Source organism: Podarcis erhardii, assembly GCF_964252035.2.
Source record: "Podarcis erhardii genome assembly, chromosome: 9".
In the NCBI taxonomy this organism is placed as follows: Eukaryota; Metazoa; Chordata; class Lepidosauria; order Squamata; family Lacertidae; genus Podarcis; species Podarcis erhardii.
Genome location: NC_138512.1, coordinates 51,648,003 through 51,665,512, shown reverse-complemented (window position 1 = coordinate 51,665,512; position 17,510 = coordinate 51,648,003). Strand labels below are relative to the sequence as shown.

Sequence of the window (17,510 nt, the reverse complement as noted above, 5' to 3'; positions counted from 1 at the left end):
ACTTGGGTTCACCAATTCACTTGGATTCACCATTATACAAAAGGCTGGGTTCTATAGCCTCTCTCTGTAAAGATTGAAATAAAAATCCTTCCTCAGTTTGTTCTGAAGAACAGGTAAGGCCGCACAGGTGAGGCCGCTTGGTAACTCACTGCACCTGGTGGCAAGAGCCGGGAAGGGATATAAGGTCAGCATTTGCCTTTGGCTCTTTGCCACAGCAACACGCTTCCTGCCTTGCTGTGTTTGGCATCTTTCTTCCTGATCCTCAGACCCTGGCTTCTTGACTTCCTACTTGATCCTCAGACCCTGGACTTTGTGACTCCTTGCTTCCTGACCCTCGGACTCCTGGCTTCTGGACTTTTGTTCCTGCTCCCACCCCATCTTGCCCCCGGTCCTGAAGTCCTCAGCCGGGACTTCGATCACCTGCAGACCGAACTGTGACAGCTGCTGAGAGCACCTTGACAGTGGTTGTCTGAAGAATGGCTGCAACTGTGGCAAGGAGGAGTGAGAGGAGAGTCCAAGCAAAGGAGCTAATGGATTTCAACTACCACCACCTCCTCCACACCTCCTCCTTTCCCTTTCTGCTGTATGGGGTGCCCGTGTGCATGCGCAAGAAAGAGAGGCAATATGCAAGAGAGGCAATACACATACTAGAGCAGGGGTCAGCAACCTTTTTCAGCTGTGAGCCGGTCCACTGTCCCTCAGATCTTGTTGGGGGCCAGAATATATTTTGAAGGGAAAAAATGAATGAATTCCTATGCCCCACAAATAACCCAGAGGTGCATTTTAAATAAAAGCACACATTCTACTCATGTAAAAACACGCTGATCCCCGAACCGTCCACGGGCAGGATTTAGAAGGCGATTGGGCCGCATCCGGCCGACAGGTCTTAGCTTTCCTACCCCTGTGCTGGAGGGCAAACATTATTATTATTATTCATTCGCTCAGAAATACAAGAACCTGGTGGAGGGTAGTGCAGGAGGGACTGAGAGGAGGGGCAACCTCCCACCAAACACATACCCTGATACATCCCATCAAAGCATTGGAAGAGCAATCAATATAACATCTAAAAAAAGGGTGAATGGACATTTGCAAGTCAATCACACCCACAAAATAACAGATCCGAGGGAGTTCTCAGCAAGGCAATGTCTTTGCGTGTGCACAGCCTGACTTTCAGTACATTGATTCGAATGTTCGCTGAGCTTTCTGCTTGTTTTCGTAAAGGCACATCAGCCTTCCCGAAGAAGAGTTTTGTTGTGCCTACAGTTGGTGCATCAAACTGGCATCTAAGTTTGTGTACAATCAGAAAACTCCCCCTTATTTGAATTTCAATGCAGTTGGCAGCACTTCTGCAAAGAAAGAGGAAGGCTTCATCCTGCCCCAGGCCTGATATGCCCTTTCTTGGACAGAAATGAAAAGCACATCTGCTGGAAACAAGATAACCTGCATTGATTATGTGGTTCATTTTGCAACTCCATGTGTTTATTATGCAATAAACTCAGAGGTTCTTTTATGCAGCTTCACTCATTCTAAAATAAAAGAATTTAAAAATCAAAAGGAGTAATAGAATCCCACCTGGGGTTCTAGGAAAATTTTGGCTTCAGGGCAGCAGGAGTGAGTTTGGGTTAGTTCAACTTTCAGACCAAAGACTGGGGATTATGTACTTTACTATTAGGAAGGGGGAAATAAAATACTTTAATGAATAAGCAGTAATTGAAGCAGTTCACAACATACCTTGAGAAAAACTGAAACAACTGTTACCTTACAGCCTGATAAATAACTCACCATCACCATCTTGTGGACATAGCAAAGCAGGAGATATATCTGCTAATATGAATCACTTTAATGCACAAACTTTCTATACAGAAATTTTTTTCTAACATATGAAGTGAAGCCTATTCTATGTTTATTCTATTTTTCAACTGTGATTATGTTCCTTTCTTAACTGGCCTGAGAGATATGGGGTGCTTAAGTGTCTGGAATGGTGTCTCCTGTACAAAGATAAGAGTCACATTTGTCACTCCATGCCCTTTCTGCCTCTGTCCCCTCACCTGCCACTTGCATGTGGCCCCTGGAACACTGGACATGAAGGCATGCAGCCATTGGGCTGAAAAATGACTCCCCAAGCTTATGGTGTTCCTTTCCCTGGTATCAGTACAGATAAGGAGTGAGCTCTACATCTTTTCAATAACAAACAGGGAAAGAGACAAAGAAAGCTGTCTTCACCGTTGCAGGAGCTAAGCAGGTTTTGATGCACCTCCCCAGCTGCTGCCATTGACTGTGGACTGCTTGTGATGTCACTAATGGCACATGGCAGATGTGTGGATCTATAAAGGTGGGCCATGGGGAAAGCCAAGGCAAAAGTCTTTATCCTTCCCAAAGAGGACAACAGCTGTGGCATTTATCACTGGGTGGTCTCTTTCCACATTAAGGAGAATTAGAAGACAGAAGGAGGTGGTCATCCTGCTGTTGTGGAATGATGAGAAGGCAGGTTTGCTTGCTGAGTGGAATTGCAGTTTGAACGTGGCTGATATCCATGGTGAGCAACTGGCTGGTGTCTGGCGATGGACCTGATGGAAGCTGGCTGATGTTGGTGGGTGGAAGCAGGGGGAGTTCACATTTGGATGCTGGCAAATGCCACAAGGCTGGAGCAGGGATATGGGAGAAATCAAAGGGTTAAAGTTGACTGAAAGTCCGGAGGTAGCATTGTTATCAATATATGATGGACTGGAAGGTTCACAAGCTATGAAGGACTTGCTCACAAATTTATTGACAGCTGCACAAGTTATTACTGTATAGCTAGGAAGTGGAAGGGACAAGATGAATATAAAATGGAAGAATGGTATAAAGAGGTGTGGGATATAGCTATGAATGATAAATTAACATGTGTCATTAAGGTAAGAAGGGGAATATGCAGGAGAAATGATCCTGAGGAGATATGGAAGGTGTTTGTAGAATTTGAACTGTTAAAAAGCAGAGGAGTCAAACCATTGCAAGAGGTGTTGAAATTTTGGGAGGCTGGATAATGGAATGGTCTCGGGGTGGGGTGAACATTATTATTATTATTATTATTATTATTATTATTATTATTATTATTATTATTTTGCTTAAAATAATAAATAAGAAGAAGAAAATACAATAAAAAAATTTAAAAAGGAAAAGAACATTCTGAGAGTAAGAGCAGTTTGACAGTATAAATGCTGGAAATGTAAGGAAAAAGAAGGAACCTTTTACCACATGCGATGGATGTGTCCCAAGGTAAAAGACTTCTGGGAATTATTTATAATTATTTATAATGAACTGAAAAAAGTGTTGAAAAACACATTTATTAAGAAACCAGAAGTCGTTTTACTTGGTATAGTGGGGGGGGGTGTGAAATCCCCAAAAAGGATGTTACCTTTTTTTCTGTATGCCACAACAGCTGTGAGAATATTATTAGTGAAGTATTGGAAGAAACAAGATTTACCAACTATCGAAGAATGGCAGATGAAGATGATGAACTATATGGAACTTGCTGAACTGATTGAGACACTCCGAGACCAGAGAGAAGAGACGGTTGAAGAAGATTGGAAGAAATTTAAAGAATATTTGAAAAAATATGTTAATATTTAAATCTTAGAATAGCTTTGGAAGTGGATATAGGCTGTAGGGTTAGAAGTAGAAGATAGTGTATTTTAAAATAGTATTATTTGTAAGGGATAAAATGTGAAGATTTTTATGGTAAAAGTAAGTGTGATAAAAAATTGGTTAAAAATTATGATATATGTAAACTGATAAAGATGAGACAAAATGAAAATCAGATGGGGGGACTTGGGGAAGCTCACCTAACAATGTTTAGAAAAAATAAGGATAAGACAAGAATTTGTATTGTTTATGTTGTTTATTTGTGTTGTAAAATGAATTTAAAAAATTGAGGGGGGGAGAGCAGTTTGACAGTGGAATGGACTCTGGCAGATGGTGGACTGTCCTTTCTAAGCAAAGGTTGGATGGCCATTTGTCAAGGATGTTTTAGTGGAGATTCCTTCATGGCTGGGAGTTGGATAAGATGAGCCTTGGGGTCACTTCCAACTCTAAGATTCTATGATTCTATGTTATTCACCACTCAGAAGAGAGGAACACTGTCGGGCCTAAAAATATATTGGTGGTAATTATAGCAGGGTGCCAAATCGCTCAACCATCCTGTGCCTCCTTGAAGCAGTGCAAGACTTTGTTCCCTTTCCTCCAGGCTTTGGAAAAAATATGCTCAAACACACAGCCGTGTGTGTTTTATATAACACCAACAATTCAAGTAAATTTATAAATTACACACAGAGAGACACACACACACATCCTAGCTTTCTAGGTCAGCTGTTATAATCTTGTTGCAAAGCGAGTATTCTTGGATATGTGAAACTTTTCAGAATTTATCCAACCTTAACTTGACTTTCATTTATCCAGTTGAAAGCATTCTGGCTTTGTCTTCATTTTCGGAGTCAGTGAAAATGTATTGTGTTATTTTGAAAACAAAGGGCTTCTGTGACAAACACCACCTCAGTATATAACAGTCTTGTAAACAAGACAGAAGTCAGCCCAGGGACTGAAACTGCTGAAGAATGTTGAAATTTGGTAGAGAATAGCTCTCATCAGCCAGGGATTTTGAACATTCAAATGAGAGCTGATTTTGAGAGGATAAAATTACAGTCTTTTTAAAATAGTCTACACTTAGGGCATAAGAGCACACCATTTACAACTCTGAGAGCCTTTTAGATTTCATGAATGGGTGAACTTGCAATTCAGTTCTAAATGTTTGTATCGAAACATCTGCCAGGCAAAGCAGCAAAATGTTGTGTTTTGCGACATTGCAATGGTGTGCATATCAGGCAATATGCACAAAGTGTGGACAAACACCCAGTCTTATCCTTGGAGCTCACCTTGGAGAGCAGAGACAGATGCAGTGGTACAAGCCAGGATTCCACCCCCAACGGTGTGATTCTGTGTTGCATCTGACATTGTAGATCCTGCATTGTTCTATGGGTTAACTAGATGACTTCCATGCTCCCATCCAGCTCTATGATTCTATAATTCCACTATATTTACCAAGTTCATTGGAGTTTGCTCCCAGATAAATAGGTATAGGATTTACGTCTATGCTTTTTACTTGTACTTGATTCAGGCATCAGTTTCCCTCATAAGATTAGAATCACATGAAGGACAGTAGCAATACACATGCTAGCTAGCTTTGCCTCCTTTGTTGCATCACTGGGCCCATTTCCATTGTGTTGGATGGCCAACGTCTGTGGAGGAATTGTGCCAGAAACCTAAGCAAGCACGGCAGACTTCCTGACTCCAAGGTGTTGAGAGCAATAGGGATGGAAACAATGACAGTGACATGACAGAGGACAGGGGTGGAGCTAGTGCAGTAATCCCCACACTCCTGCATGTAATTCTGAGAAGATGTGAATAGGGCTACTGTCTCCCTGACTCAGCAAGATCTGCCTGTAGATTCCCTTTTGTAGACCAAATGCAGAAACTCATCCATATTGTGATGAGCCATTGGAGGTGACTCAACCAATTTCCACTCTAATTTCATCATGTGTGTAGGGATGCCCATTCCTGGCTCTTTTGAGGGTTAGACAGGAACATTCAGCACCTTCAGAAAGCAGATATGGATCCTGACTCTGTACCCTATTCCCAGTGCTTTTTTTCGTTAAAAATGTTTAGGGGCACTCTCATTCCTTCTGAGACTCATAAAACACTGTAACAGGAAATGAGGCCGCCATTGGGGGTAGCAACAGAAGTGATGATTCACCGTGCTAGAGAAGAAACTTATTTTAAAAAAAAAAAATAGTTTCTTCTCCCATTAGATTCACAAAATGTTTAGGGGAATGAGTACCCCTGCGTACCCCCAGAAAAAAAAGCACTGCCTATTCCTATTCCTTCATGGATGCACTGGAGAGCCGATTTGAGGAAGAAGTCTTCAGGAAGGAGTGGATTTGCAACTACTGAAGTTCATCTTTTGCAAAAAATATAAATCACAAGTTGAGAGCCTGAGTGAGCAGGCTTTTAAGCACCAGGTGTAGGAACAGAAGCAATTCTTATTGACACTGGGAACTAATTTATGAATCAGCTGTGCAAACACTAGGATTCATTAGCAGAGATTAGCACAATTAGCTAGCTTCCATTCCTTTCCTCTTCCCTTACTAAAGTAATACCTTAATAAATACAAGCCACTTCCTTTTAGGTGGTGTGCTCATTGTGTGCTGTGTGATCCTTCTGTACAGTTCAGGAAAGGCGATTCATGCCATTAGGAGATTTACTGCTTATGAGTTGAACAGCATGAAAAATTATTTCAAGCATGACATAACTGTAGCGCTGTTTTCACTACAGGTGCCTGTACATATCCATCTCTTAGTCGACATCACTAATGAAAGGTTTTCAGCAATAGCTAGATGCTTTAAAACAAAACACCACTATTTTTCAGCTATAATGGAATTGTGGTGCACAAATTGCTAGGAAAAGTTTTATTGATACATGCCAGCAGAATTTGGGAGCAAACAGTTGCACAGAGTACCTGAGTAGTGTTACAGTTCAAGTGCTGAAACTGGGAATCCAAGATTGAAATCCCCACTCCGCCATGCAGTTCACTGAATTATCTTGGGCCAAACAGCTTCTTAGCCTAACCTAAAATAGGAGAACCACAAAACCTACTTTGAGCTCCTTGGGAAGGAAAAGTGGGATATAAATGTAATAATAAATAAAATATACCATATATTCAGAACAGAGTTCACTAATTATGCATATTACTGTGGATCATATTGTTTATTCATGTTAGTGCACAGAATCCTGTTGGGGGTTTTTTTAAATGAGTTTTAATGAGTTCTGCAAATAATAGTCGTGTTAATCATAACAGTAATAAAGCTGGCAGAAGCTAGATGGCGCCAGAATCATAAGTAAACCACATCTGATATCAGTTTGTACTGTTTGGACCATTTGCAAAGTAAGGAAGATCTGTGTCCGAGACTAGTTTGTTAAGAAAGGCCTTTTTTCTTCTTCTTTTTTTAAGCTACTGCCACCACAACATATCTTAGGATATTTTTGACGCAAGGCACCAATGAGGAAGAACTGCTTTTCCACAAAATATGCAACCAAGCAATCCTGAAAAGTAGATGCAAATGGATAAGAGGTTTGTCGGAACAATTTGTAAGAAGGAAAGAGGAAATATGGTATATTTGTAAGGATGTAAAAAGGAATTTCAAAATTATTATTGTTTCAATATGAGAGACTCCTATTTTGCACTGCCTTTTTTTGGTTGAGGTATTGTTTAAGAGAAGTTGCTGAGGTTTTTTTTTAGCTGTTATTGATATTGCTTTTTTGTATCTTTATTTTTAGAATTTGCATGGAAATTGTTCAATTTGTTTCTGCACTTTTGATGTGTTTTATTTATTGTTTATCACTACTTTTGTTATATTTGTAACTGTGATTTTTTTCCCAAGTCGTAAGCTGCCTTGAAGATGGTTTTAACAATGGAAAGGCAGCTTACAAATAAAATGACGTATGTATGGATGAGATGGGAATACTAGATAATGCTGTATTAGCATTTGCAATTTTCATTACCAAATATTAAGTAAAAACTGATTCCTGCCAATAGCCACAATGTCCAAAAAGCTTCCTTTGTGGTCTGCAAGTTACTCCCTCTGGTTCTATTCCCTAACACTTACTTTCTTTCTGCCCACTACTATATTGTATAATAGCTACCACTGATTCAATGCCATTAGCTTCCTTCTTGAAGAGTCACTGTAAACCAGTGTGTAAGAAATGGTGAATAAAAAACTTCTATAACGAAAAAGGCTGAGTTGAAGCATGTTGATAGCCTTAATACACAACAGCACAAGAAACGGATCATTGGCCATTCTGATATATATAAACTGGGGAAGAATGTACTTTTTTCTAAAATTGAAACTTGTAAAAGAATTTGTAAAAGACATCCCCAACTCTTTGTAAAACCGAAACCTATTCAAGACTATTTTTAAAAACTACAACAAATTCTTTTTAACTGTTATTGCAGTAATACAGTGGTACCTCAGGTTACAGACACTTCAGGTTACAGACACTTCAGGTTACAGACTCCGCTAACCCAGAAATACCTCGGGTTAAGAACTTTGCTTCAGGATGAGAACAGAAATTGCGCAGCGGCAGTGGGAGGCCCCATTAGCTAAAGTGGTACCTCAGGTTAAGAACAGTTTCAGGTTAATAACGGACCTCCAGAACAAATTAAGTACTTAACCTGAAGTACCACTGTAGCTATAAAAGCACATTTACTCCATGTCTGAAATTCATTGTTTACGTTGCACTGTATACAGTACACTGAAGTACTAGAATGATTTAAGAAAACAGCAGGAAAACAGCCCTGAATAATAGCAACTCAGACAGCACACAGACCTGACTCTGCAGCAAATCCATACCAGCAGATCATGTGGAATGGGCTGGTGCCTGTCAGGGACTACTCATCTCCAGGGGGACACAGGTGGCACTGTGGTCTAAACCACTGAGGCTCTTGGGCTTGCCAATCAGAAGGTTGGTGGTTCAAATCCCTGCGACAGAGTGAGCTCCCGTTGCTCTGTCCCAGCTCCTGCCTACCTAGCAGTTCGAAAGCACGCCAATGCAAGTAGATAAATAGGTACCACTGTGGCGGGAAGGTGAATGGCGTTTCCATGCGCTTTGGTTTCCATTACAGAGTCCCGTTGCGGCAGAAGTGGTTTAGTCATGCTGGCCACATGACCTGGAAAGCTGTCTGTGGACAAATGCCGGCTCCCTCGGCCTGAAAGCGAGATGAGGGCCGCGACCCCAGTCAACTTTGACTGGAAGTAACCATCCAGGGGTCCTTTACCTTTACCTTTTTTTACTCATCTCCATCCTTCTGATACCTTGTGTGCTCAGCATGACAAGGGCCATTGAACGCATTAGCTTTACATTTGAAAAAGAAGAAAGGCAATAGCTGCCAAATGACTGGGCCAGAGTTTAATATCTTTGTTGTTGTTTTATTGTAATTTTATGTTGTGAACTGCCCTGAGATCTATGGGTATAGGGTGATATACAGATTTAATAAATAGTAATGTGTGAAGCCCTGTTCCAAATGGGTCCAGTCAGTCTCTTTGTCTGTCTGTCTGTCTGTCTGTCTGTCTGTCTGTCTGTCTGTCTCTCTCTCTCTCTCTCTCTCTCTCTCTCACACACACACACACACATACACAAGCTAATGAGAACCGGGGGGGGGGGCGGGATCTGAGTGATGCAGTATAGCAGTGGAAGGCAGAAGGGATAAGAGTTCAGTAACCCCTGGATTGTGACACTATCCACAGCACCTCTGGAAAAGGTTTTGGGTTGCCAGTTGCACTGAGTGCCAAGGTATAGAACCTCTCGTTCTGAGTGTGTTTTATGCTCTGCCTGTTCTGCAGTGACCTCCCTTTCTCCTTAGGCCCCACAAGATTCTGGCTGTGGGCCTGGGTCATGAGAGAGTCTTCCCATGAGTCATCTCAATGTGCAAGCTGTTCTTTAAAAACTAAGATTTTTATGCTTTTTAGAAGCACTTTGGCCTCTCAGAAGCATGTTTCTGTCATGATGGAAACAACCCAAATGCCAGCCGTTACTGATTCCACACTTGGCTAATTGCCGTAACTGGGGTTGGAGCAGGGGAAATAACCTATGTATGCCGTGCATAAACTGCAATTCCCCTGAAGGACCAAAAGAAAAGGATGTGGCATAGGGCAGAGAATTAAGTATCCTGAAAAATCTCTGCTTTCATTTTTTTTTTTTAAAAGAACCATGAGAGGTGTGAAGATAAGCTAAAAAGTCAGAAGGTACCTGTCTGGTGAAATTAAAGGCATCAGAAGGGTTGGTGATGAAGATTTCTAGTGGTTGGAGGTGGAAGCTTTTTTTAAAAAAAGTTTGATTATTATTATTTTGGTTAACTTTGTGTTAAATATGTATTCTGCAGTTGACCTCCTTTGCAATGTTTTATTTTGAAATCTTTTAAGATATTTTAGTTTTCTGTTAATTATGTTGCTTTGACTGTATATTTGACTTCCTTCACATTGTTTTATTGGTGTTTTATTGATGTTTTAATATGCTGTAAACCGCTTTGAGATTTTTCTTAAAAATATAAAGCAGTATAAAAATGAAACAAATAATAATAATAATTTCAGCGATCCACATAGCTCTTCTCTCCTACACATAGAATAAGAGATCTGGAACAAATTCTACAAAACTGAGGAGATATTCTGGGGAAGAAGTGCTTAATAAAACCACAAGTATTCAGAAAGCTCATAGTTTGTGGGTACATTTTATTGGTCCTCCATATATCATTTAGTAGGCTTTTTGTTCCTTTTAATAGCACCAAATCATTACAATACATGAAGATCATGCATAGCTCACAATTTCAAAGCCATTACTGGAAGCTTTCTGCAAATTAGTACAAATGCAAAAATATAGTTCAGGTTAAAAAGTAATTTGGTTTTAGTTCTTTGAATGTCTTTTACTTCCTTTTTTTTTTTTTTTTTTGCAAAATAATAACAAAAGGCACCAGATTCCTGGCTTCCAACGTGGTTTTCAAAACAAGGGGGACACATTTATACAAGAGGCACGTTGCATTAAATTATTTTACACAAAAGAGGCTGAATCCAGACTATGTTAGTTGCATTTAGTCCCCATTGAGTTAAATGGGACTTAAGTCACGACTAGCTTGTCACATTGATCTCAATGTGCAACTAGCATAGCCTGATCCCAGCCCCATGACTTCCAACTGGCCGGCTTAATCTTTTCAAGAGCAGGCTGTATGTTAACATTGTATAAAACTAACATAAAATACTATCAATGAAAAACAGGCAGTTCCCTAGAAAGGAGTGGCAATACTATGAATGGGATCCGATGTGGATTTCAACACTAAGTGTTACTATATCATTGTACTAATGATATGCACATTGCGTCTGATAGCAAGGATATCCATGAGAAACACACAAAAAGGCTGCAGCTCTAAATGCCAATGGAAAGCTTAGCCATACAAAGCAGGAAGGAGGCACAAGGCAGGAGTTAAGATTCTGGCTTTCATATCGCCGTCAGTTAGTCATCTTCACCACCGCAGAGCAGCAAAAGGCCTTTTCTGTAATCACCAGATGTATCTTTCTACAAATCAAAAGACAGGGATCAAATGGCAATGAGTCAGTAATGATTAAGGGGAAAATTCTTGACAAATGACAGCTTTTCTACCGCAGGAAATCCATTTGTATGACTATCCACTCGGGAATGGTAAGCAAAAGTTCTCCAGTAAGCTATTTATTTTGTGCAACATATATTTTTTTAAAATGCAAAAGCAAAACGAGGGAACATCTATTTGCCTTCCAATGGCAGACCAAAAAGTCATAACTCTAAACATTACAAGGAGGATTTAAACAACTTTGATATCCTTTCGCGAATGCGGGCAAAGGGGAAGGCCCTATGTACACATCAATTAAACCAGAATACTTGCATTTAAGCCAATTAAGGGTGCAATCATATGGCTGCAAGGAGGGAATGCCAGCGGGCATACAGATGTCCCTGTTCATGGGTGAGGAGGAAGATTTGACTCCATATGACCCTTCCTTGCTGCTGCAGAAACCTCCACCACCCTTGCCTAACTGATTTTTGCCTTGCATTACAGATGCTGACATACTGACATCAGTAGACGCAAGGGAAGATGCAGCGGATACATTGCAGCAAAGCTATGAATCTGAAGGAGCCATAGGTTTCACAGTCCCCTGACACTCTCCCCACACCCAAAATGGGGGGTGGGGACATAAATACACCAACATCAGGACTGGTGTATCTTCCCTTCCATTGGCAACAACAGGAGGGGGGAATCCTTTAAAAGGGAGGGAGGAAGCCTGGAAATAAAAGGGAAACGCTACTCTGTCTTCACTTCCGTCCAGCCACCAGAAATCCAGCAAGGCTTTGGACAAACTAGTTTGCCTGCCTTTAGTTTTCCCTCCTGACACGGGACTGGGGGGTTGCCCAGGAATGGGAGCCCACATAAGCCAGCTGCCTACATGCCCCATGGTGGCATATTTCACATGTATTGGAAAGTGGAGTTTTTTTTTCTATTTGCAAAATTTTAACAGTTGTACAGCCAAAATACAAACAGGCCACATTCCATTTTTAAAAAGAAAAGAGCCACAGCAGTCAGTATTTCCCATTCAAAAGGAGAATGAAATACAAAGCAAGTCGTACCTGAATTGCATGGTACAAGGATTTTGCAAAATTTCTTCTGAACGCCTGTCTGATGTCCAGCAGATCAATTTCACTCCTTGAAACTACAATCCTGATCAGGGTATTGTCATCAGTACCAGCCCCCTGGTAAAATCAAAAGGGAACCCATTTTAAACAACCCATTAAGAACATAATCTACTTTCAGGTACCATTCATTTCAGCTGGAGAGCATCGTGCACATGCTTCATTTTCCCCATTGAAGTCAGTGAAACTAAAGGGCTTAACTTTGGCCACTAAACGAATAGCTGCACCTGAGAATGTCACACAGAATACATATACAATAGAGATACTTGAAGAATGTATATAATATCTTTAGGATTAATAGTCCTCCTTCTTGCTGTTGAAGTTAGGAGATTTTATCACAATTGCATGAAATAGAATCCTGAATCACTGCACTATATTTGGCAGGGGGTTGGACTCGATGGCCCTTGTGGTCTCTTCCAACTCTATGATTCTATGATTCTATATTAATGGGGTGAGCTCTCTATAGCAGTGTTTCCCAACCTTTGGTCTCCAGCTGTTTTCAGACTACAATTCCCATCATCCCTGACCATTGATCTTGCTAGCTAGGGATCATGGGAGTTGTAGTCCAAAAATAGCTGGAGATCCAAGGTTGGGAAACACTGCTCTATAGAGCATCCAGTGCTCAGCATAAAAAAAAAGTCAGGAAAAAGTCAACATTTTTCCACCCTCATTTCGTTTCCAATTGGAAACTTGTCCTTTAAAAAGAAAGAAAGAAAGAAAGAAAGGTAAAATAAGTACTCACTTTCATTGCATAAAACAGTGATTCAGCAAGATATGCAGGAACACTACGGACACTTTTCACTGAAAGGGGAAAGAACAATCCAGTTCAGTTTGAAAACAGTGAAAAATAACTTTATCTGAATGGCATGGTGCTTCACACAAAAAGGCACCTTCCAGTATTTCCATAACAGGGCATAACAGTGAGCTATGCCACGATTCTGTATACATCTAGCTGGGAGTAAAGCCCTCTGAACACAATGGGATTCACTTCTGAGTAGATGTGCAGATTGGCCCTGCTATCTCCTTGCGCTGTTGTGGAGTCTAGAATTCAGAGCCCCATGTTAAATAAAAAATAAAAAGCAAGCAAGCATCACGTCTAAATCAGATTACCAAGACACCATTTTGTTTCTTTGATCAGCACATTGTGCTGCTTTCCCTCCAACAGCTTGCTTGCAGTTCTCATAAATAGTGCATCGCAACTAGGACTGCTCATTACCAACTGCCAGCAGAAGCTTCTCTAGTGGACCAGAAGTTTCACGGTCGATTGTCTCTTCAATTTGGAAGCCAGAGATAGTCATATATTTGTCAAAGACTGAAAGACACAAAAGGAATACATAGCAATTATGTGTATTTTACATATTGCTTCCTTTCTGCTTTTCCAAACAAACATAACAAAGCCTACACCCATTCAAACACAATCAACATTTGGGCAGAAGAGTTGAAGGAAGCCAGGATAGTAATGAATTCAAGTGTTCAGGAAAGTAACATGGACCATTCTACTTAAGATTGAAAGTAAGGAGTGTATTATCTATACCCCCACAATCTGCTAGCATGTCAAGGAGAAATGTTCTAAACCAGGTCAAGTTCACCTTGGATCAGAACCAGGGCACCCCACACAGAAAACCAAGACCTGGTTTTTGTTGAAGCTTCCCCCCCACCACTTGCACGTCCAGTATGATGATTAAGTAAAGGGACCCCTGACCATTAGGTCCAGTCGTGGACAACTCTGGGGTTGTGGCGCTCATCTCGCTTTATTGGCCGAGTATGATGATTACAGTCCTTTAAAAAGAGAGCCCAAAATGTTAGTTTTCCTCACCCTTCCTTAAGTGAGTCACACTGCGAGTCCCCAGGATGGTGATGAACTTTTCTTCATCGGTTCCCCATTTCAGCTCACCAGCTCTAAACAGCTCCTGTTAAAATCAGAAGAAGGAAATGAAGTTAAGGTTTTCTCTTCCAAAAGCAAATGTGAATACTTTACCATATTGTGAATAAAACTACCAGAGGGGGGGAAAGCTTTAGCCACAAAGCCCTTAAATGTCTGAGGGGCAGCTTAGGCTTGGGACCTAAGACCAAAGAGCCTAACTCCACTCTACTTAGGAACAGAAGTTTTGAACTATCCCTTATAGAACTACATTTGCCACATTCATTCTTCTGGAATGATACCTTATCACAGTAATAGATCAAGGTTTGGGGGATCCCTTGGACAAGATGCCTCAATGTCCCCTTTCACCCTTTCCTCACTCTTAGTTTCATTACTTATATATTTGTCACCTTGGGCTTCTTCAGGAGGAATGATGGGATCTAAATCGAAACAACAACAACAACAAGGTGCTTCATAATGAAATTGCCTCCTCTTTTAATAAATGCCTTTTGGCTGTTTTTAAGGTATACAATCAATCTGTGTTTAAGTACAGTGGTATCTCGGGTTACATACGCTTCAGGTTACAGACTCCACTAACCCAGAAACAGTACCTTGGGTTAAGAACTTTGATTCAGGATGAGAACAGAAATCGTGCTCTGGTGGTGCAGAAGCAGGAGGCCCCATTAGCTAAAGTGGTGCTTCAGGTTAAGAACAGTTTCAGGTTAAGAACGGACTTCCGGAACAAATTAAGTACTTAAGCCAAGGTACCACTGTACAATCATTCCAAGGACTGCTATTTGCGAAAGGGGGTCAATTATGGTCAGTCACATATTATCCATTTCACACCCTTTCTTGAAATATGAATGATTCATACATTAAAATGTCAGTGGCTTCCCATGTGATCTAGCAAGAGACCATAAATGGTGCTTAATTTAAGGACCTTTCCGAGACAAGATGCACTGGCAGTTGCTGGAACTTCACTACTTGGGTTAGAAACATATAAATATCATGAAGCAGGAAGGCTGCATGCAATCATCTAGCTCAACTGCTTCTATAAAACAGACCTATCCACTAACAAATCCCCAGGATCCAGAGTTTCTTGTGGCACAAGCAGTTAACTGTTTAAATAAGGTGTGTCACACTGGTAAAGGGAGTAACTGTTTTGCATACTGCAAAGTTGAAGTACTCGCACGAGCTTAATGCTTCGCCATCACATTATTCAAGTGATCCTGGATTTGTGTCATGGCAAAAGCAGACTTGTGTCAATCTTGCTACTCAAACAACCAACAGTCCCAAAGGGCAATGTCAATATATTATTTTGGAGAACCTCATTAAATGCTTCATTCACTATGGCTTTTCCACAATCCTTTTGCATGCTCTATAGAACAGGGGTCAGCAACCTTTTTCAGCCATGGGCCGATCCACCATCCCTCAGACCATGTTGTAGGCCAGACTATTATTTTTTTTGGGGGGTGAACGAATTCCTATGCCCCACAAATAACCCAGAGATGCATTTTAAATAAAAGGACACATTCTACTCATGTAAAAACACGCTGATTCCTGGACCGTCCGCGGGCTGGATTGAGAAGGCGATTGGGCAGCATCCGGCCCACGGGCCTTAGGTTGCCCACCCCTGCTATAGAACATAGGAAGCAGCCATATATAACTGGTCAGGCCACTGGTTCATCTGGCTCAGGACTGTCAACACTGACTGGCAGCAGCTCTCAAGAGTTTCAGGCAAGTGTGTTTCTGGAGATGCAAGGAAATGAACTTATGGCATGCAAAGCAGGTGCTTTACCAGCTATGGCCCCCCACATGTCTACCAGGGTGTCTATCCTAGCCATAGGCCTAGACCATGGAAGGTCACCAGGTCCCATTTTGTAGCTGGCAAAACACAGTGCAACACTAGAGTAGAGGTGTGTGCTCACTCTCTCATTTAAGAGGAGTATTTCTTGCAAAGACACACTGTAGCAGTAGCAGTAGTGTGGTTTCCCAGCTAGAAATACAGTAGTGGGATATCACTGGCCGAGTCCAAGCAGTACTTAATTTTTAAAAATCAACACCACACTGCATTTTTAAAAATACTCCCAAGGGAGGTTGAAATACTGCTGAATTTTAATTTTTAAAGAAAGGTACCAGAATGAAGGATACTCTGGGAACCATGAAAACCTGCCCTGGGAGGAACCTCCTCTTGGCAAGATAAATAATTTAAAATGGCAAGCGATAACATTTGATGAACTTGTCCTGTCATGAAGCAGCTAAGATTACTATAATTAACTACCCAGCCAGTCTGCTCTAAAATACAGTGTGACCTAAGCGATTACTTTGTTGCTACCACTCCTTTTTCCTGTTTGTAAACCAACTCAGAGCTTGCACGCGCGCACACACACACACACACACGGAGAACCATGGAAAATGTTATTCATCTGCTTCCCAAAAAGAATCCCATCAAAGTAATTTTACATGAATGGTTTTAGCACTCACTCCACCCTCTTATGAGTCACCCAAGATCTGAATTAATACATATACTATGACACACAAGCGGGACTTGCAGAACATTGCAAAATGGAACACCCTCGTTTAGGATACCCCATTCTCTTCCCTCTTGCTTTTCCATTTCGAATCATGGGATAGTCAGCCTTCTACAGCCATTGAACATGCTCTCCTTCCCACTTATCTTTTTTTAATGTTAAGAGTGGTGCAGTTGGGTTAGTAGACACGCTGGAGCAGATTTTGAGGTGTGTGCAGGGGGAGAAGAGGAGACAGAAGTCCAATTGCATCTGTGGACCCTACTGGTGCAGCACTGGATACAACCCTATGACTTTGTTGCACGTCAGAATGAAGCACGGCCAATCTCTGACCCAGTATAGCTGTGCAGCAGTGTAGATTAGTGCCACACTCAGCATGTTCCTACTGAATGACCCAAGGCTAGATGGGATGCAGCAAAATGGTCCCTCTAACAGGGCAGTCAAGGCTCAGCCAAACATTTTCTAGAGAGAACCACCAGCTTACATTTGAAGAGTTTGGGACCTCATCAAAAGAGAAAGGTGAACCTGCACCCCCTTCTTTCTTATTGTTTGGGAGGGGGAGACCTATTAAAGTTCTTGAGCCTCTATCAGGCTGCTGGCAGTTTTCCCAGAATGGAAAGAAAATGATGGTCATGACACCCAAAAAAGTGAGGTTCACTCTTTTTTGGTTGCAGCTATTTCTTTCCCTAAAGGCACCTCGGAATGGATCATTCTGGGGGGGGGGGGACGAAAATGGTGGCTGCAAGCTTAACAGAGGCTCAGTAAGTTGCATCAAAACACCCCAGGAATTCTCACTAGCAAAAATATTCAAAACGTCTGCCTTTTAC

General features: G+C 41.3%; 1 protein-coding gene and 3 long non-coding RNA genes across 4 annotated transcripts in view; 3 read left to right on the top strand and 1 right to left on the bottom strand.

Annotated features, from left to right (window-relative positions):
- The window catches only part of LOC309350508, a 155,634-nt gene that overhangs the window by 86,081 nt on the left and 52,043 nt on the right, over nucleotides 1-17,510 (top strand). The gene's annotated exons all lie outside the window — the stretch shown is intronic.
- Nucleotides 1,832-11,911, top strand: LOC309350452. The gene is made up of 2 exons (XR_014160388.1): nucleotides 1,832-2,536; nucleotides 11,666-11,911. It is a non-coding gene; the product is annotated as an uncharacterized lncRNA (long non-coding RNA).
- Nucleotides 10,297-17,510, bottom strand: part of ANXA5 (annexin A5) — a 26,559-nt gene continuing 19,345 nt past the window's right edge. Inside the window, exons 9-13 of the mRNA XM_081877168.1 lie at nucleotides 14,111-14,204; nucleotides 13,511-13,606; nucleotides 13,037-13,095; nucleotides 12,232-12,354; nucleotides 10,297-11,151 (exon numbers count right to left, since the gene is read on the bottom strand). Coding sequence (XP_081733294.1) covers nucleotides 11,089-11,151; nucleotides 12,232-12,354; nucleotides 13,037-13,095; nucleotides 13,511-13,606; nucleotides 14,111-14,204 — 435 coding nt within the window. The 3' untranslated portion in view covers nucleotides 10,297-11,088. The remainder of the gene's footprint in view (nucleotides 11,152-12,231; nucleotides 12,355-13,036; nucleotides 13,096-13,510; nucleotides 13,607-14,110; nucleotides 14,205-17,510) is intronic.
- On the top strand, nucleotides 14,211-17,399 carry LOC309350437. Its single transcript, XR_014160370.1, has 2 exons — nucleotides 14,211-14,694; nucleotides 14,920-17,399. It is a non-coding gene; the product is annotated as an uncharacterized lncRNA (long non-coding RNA).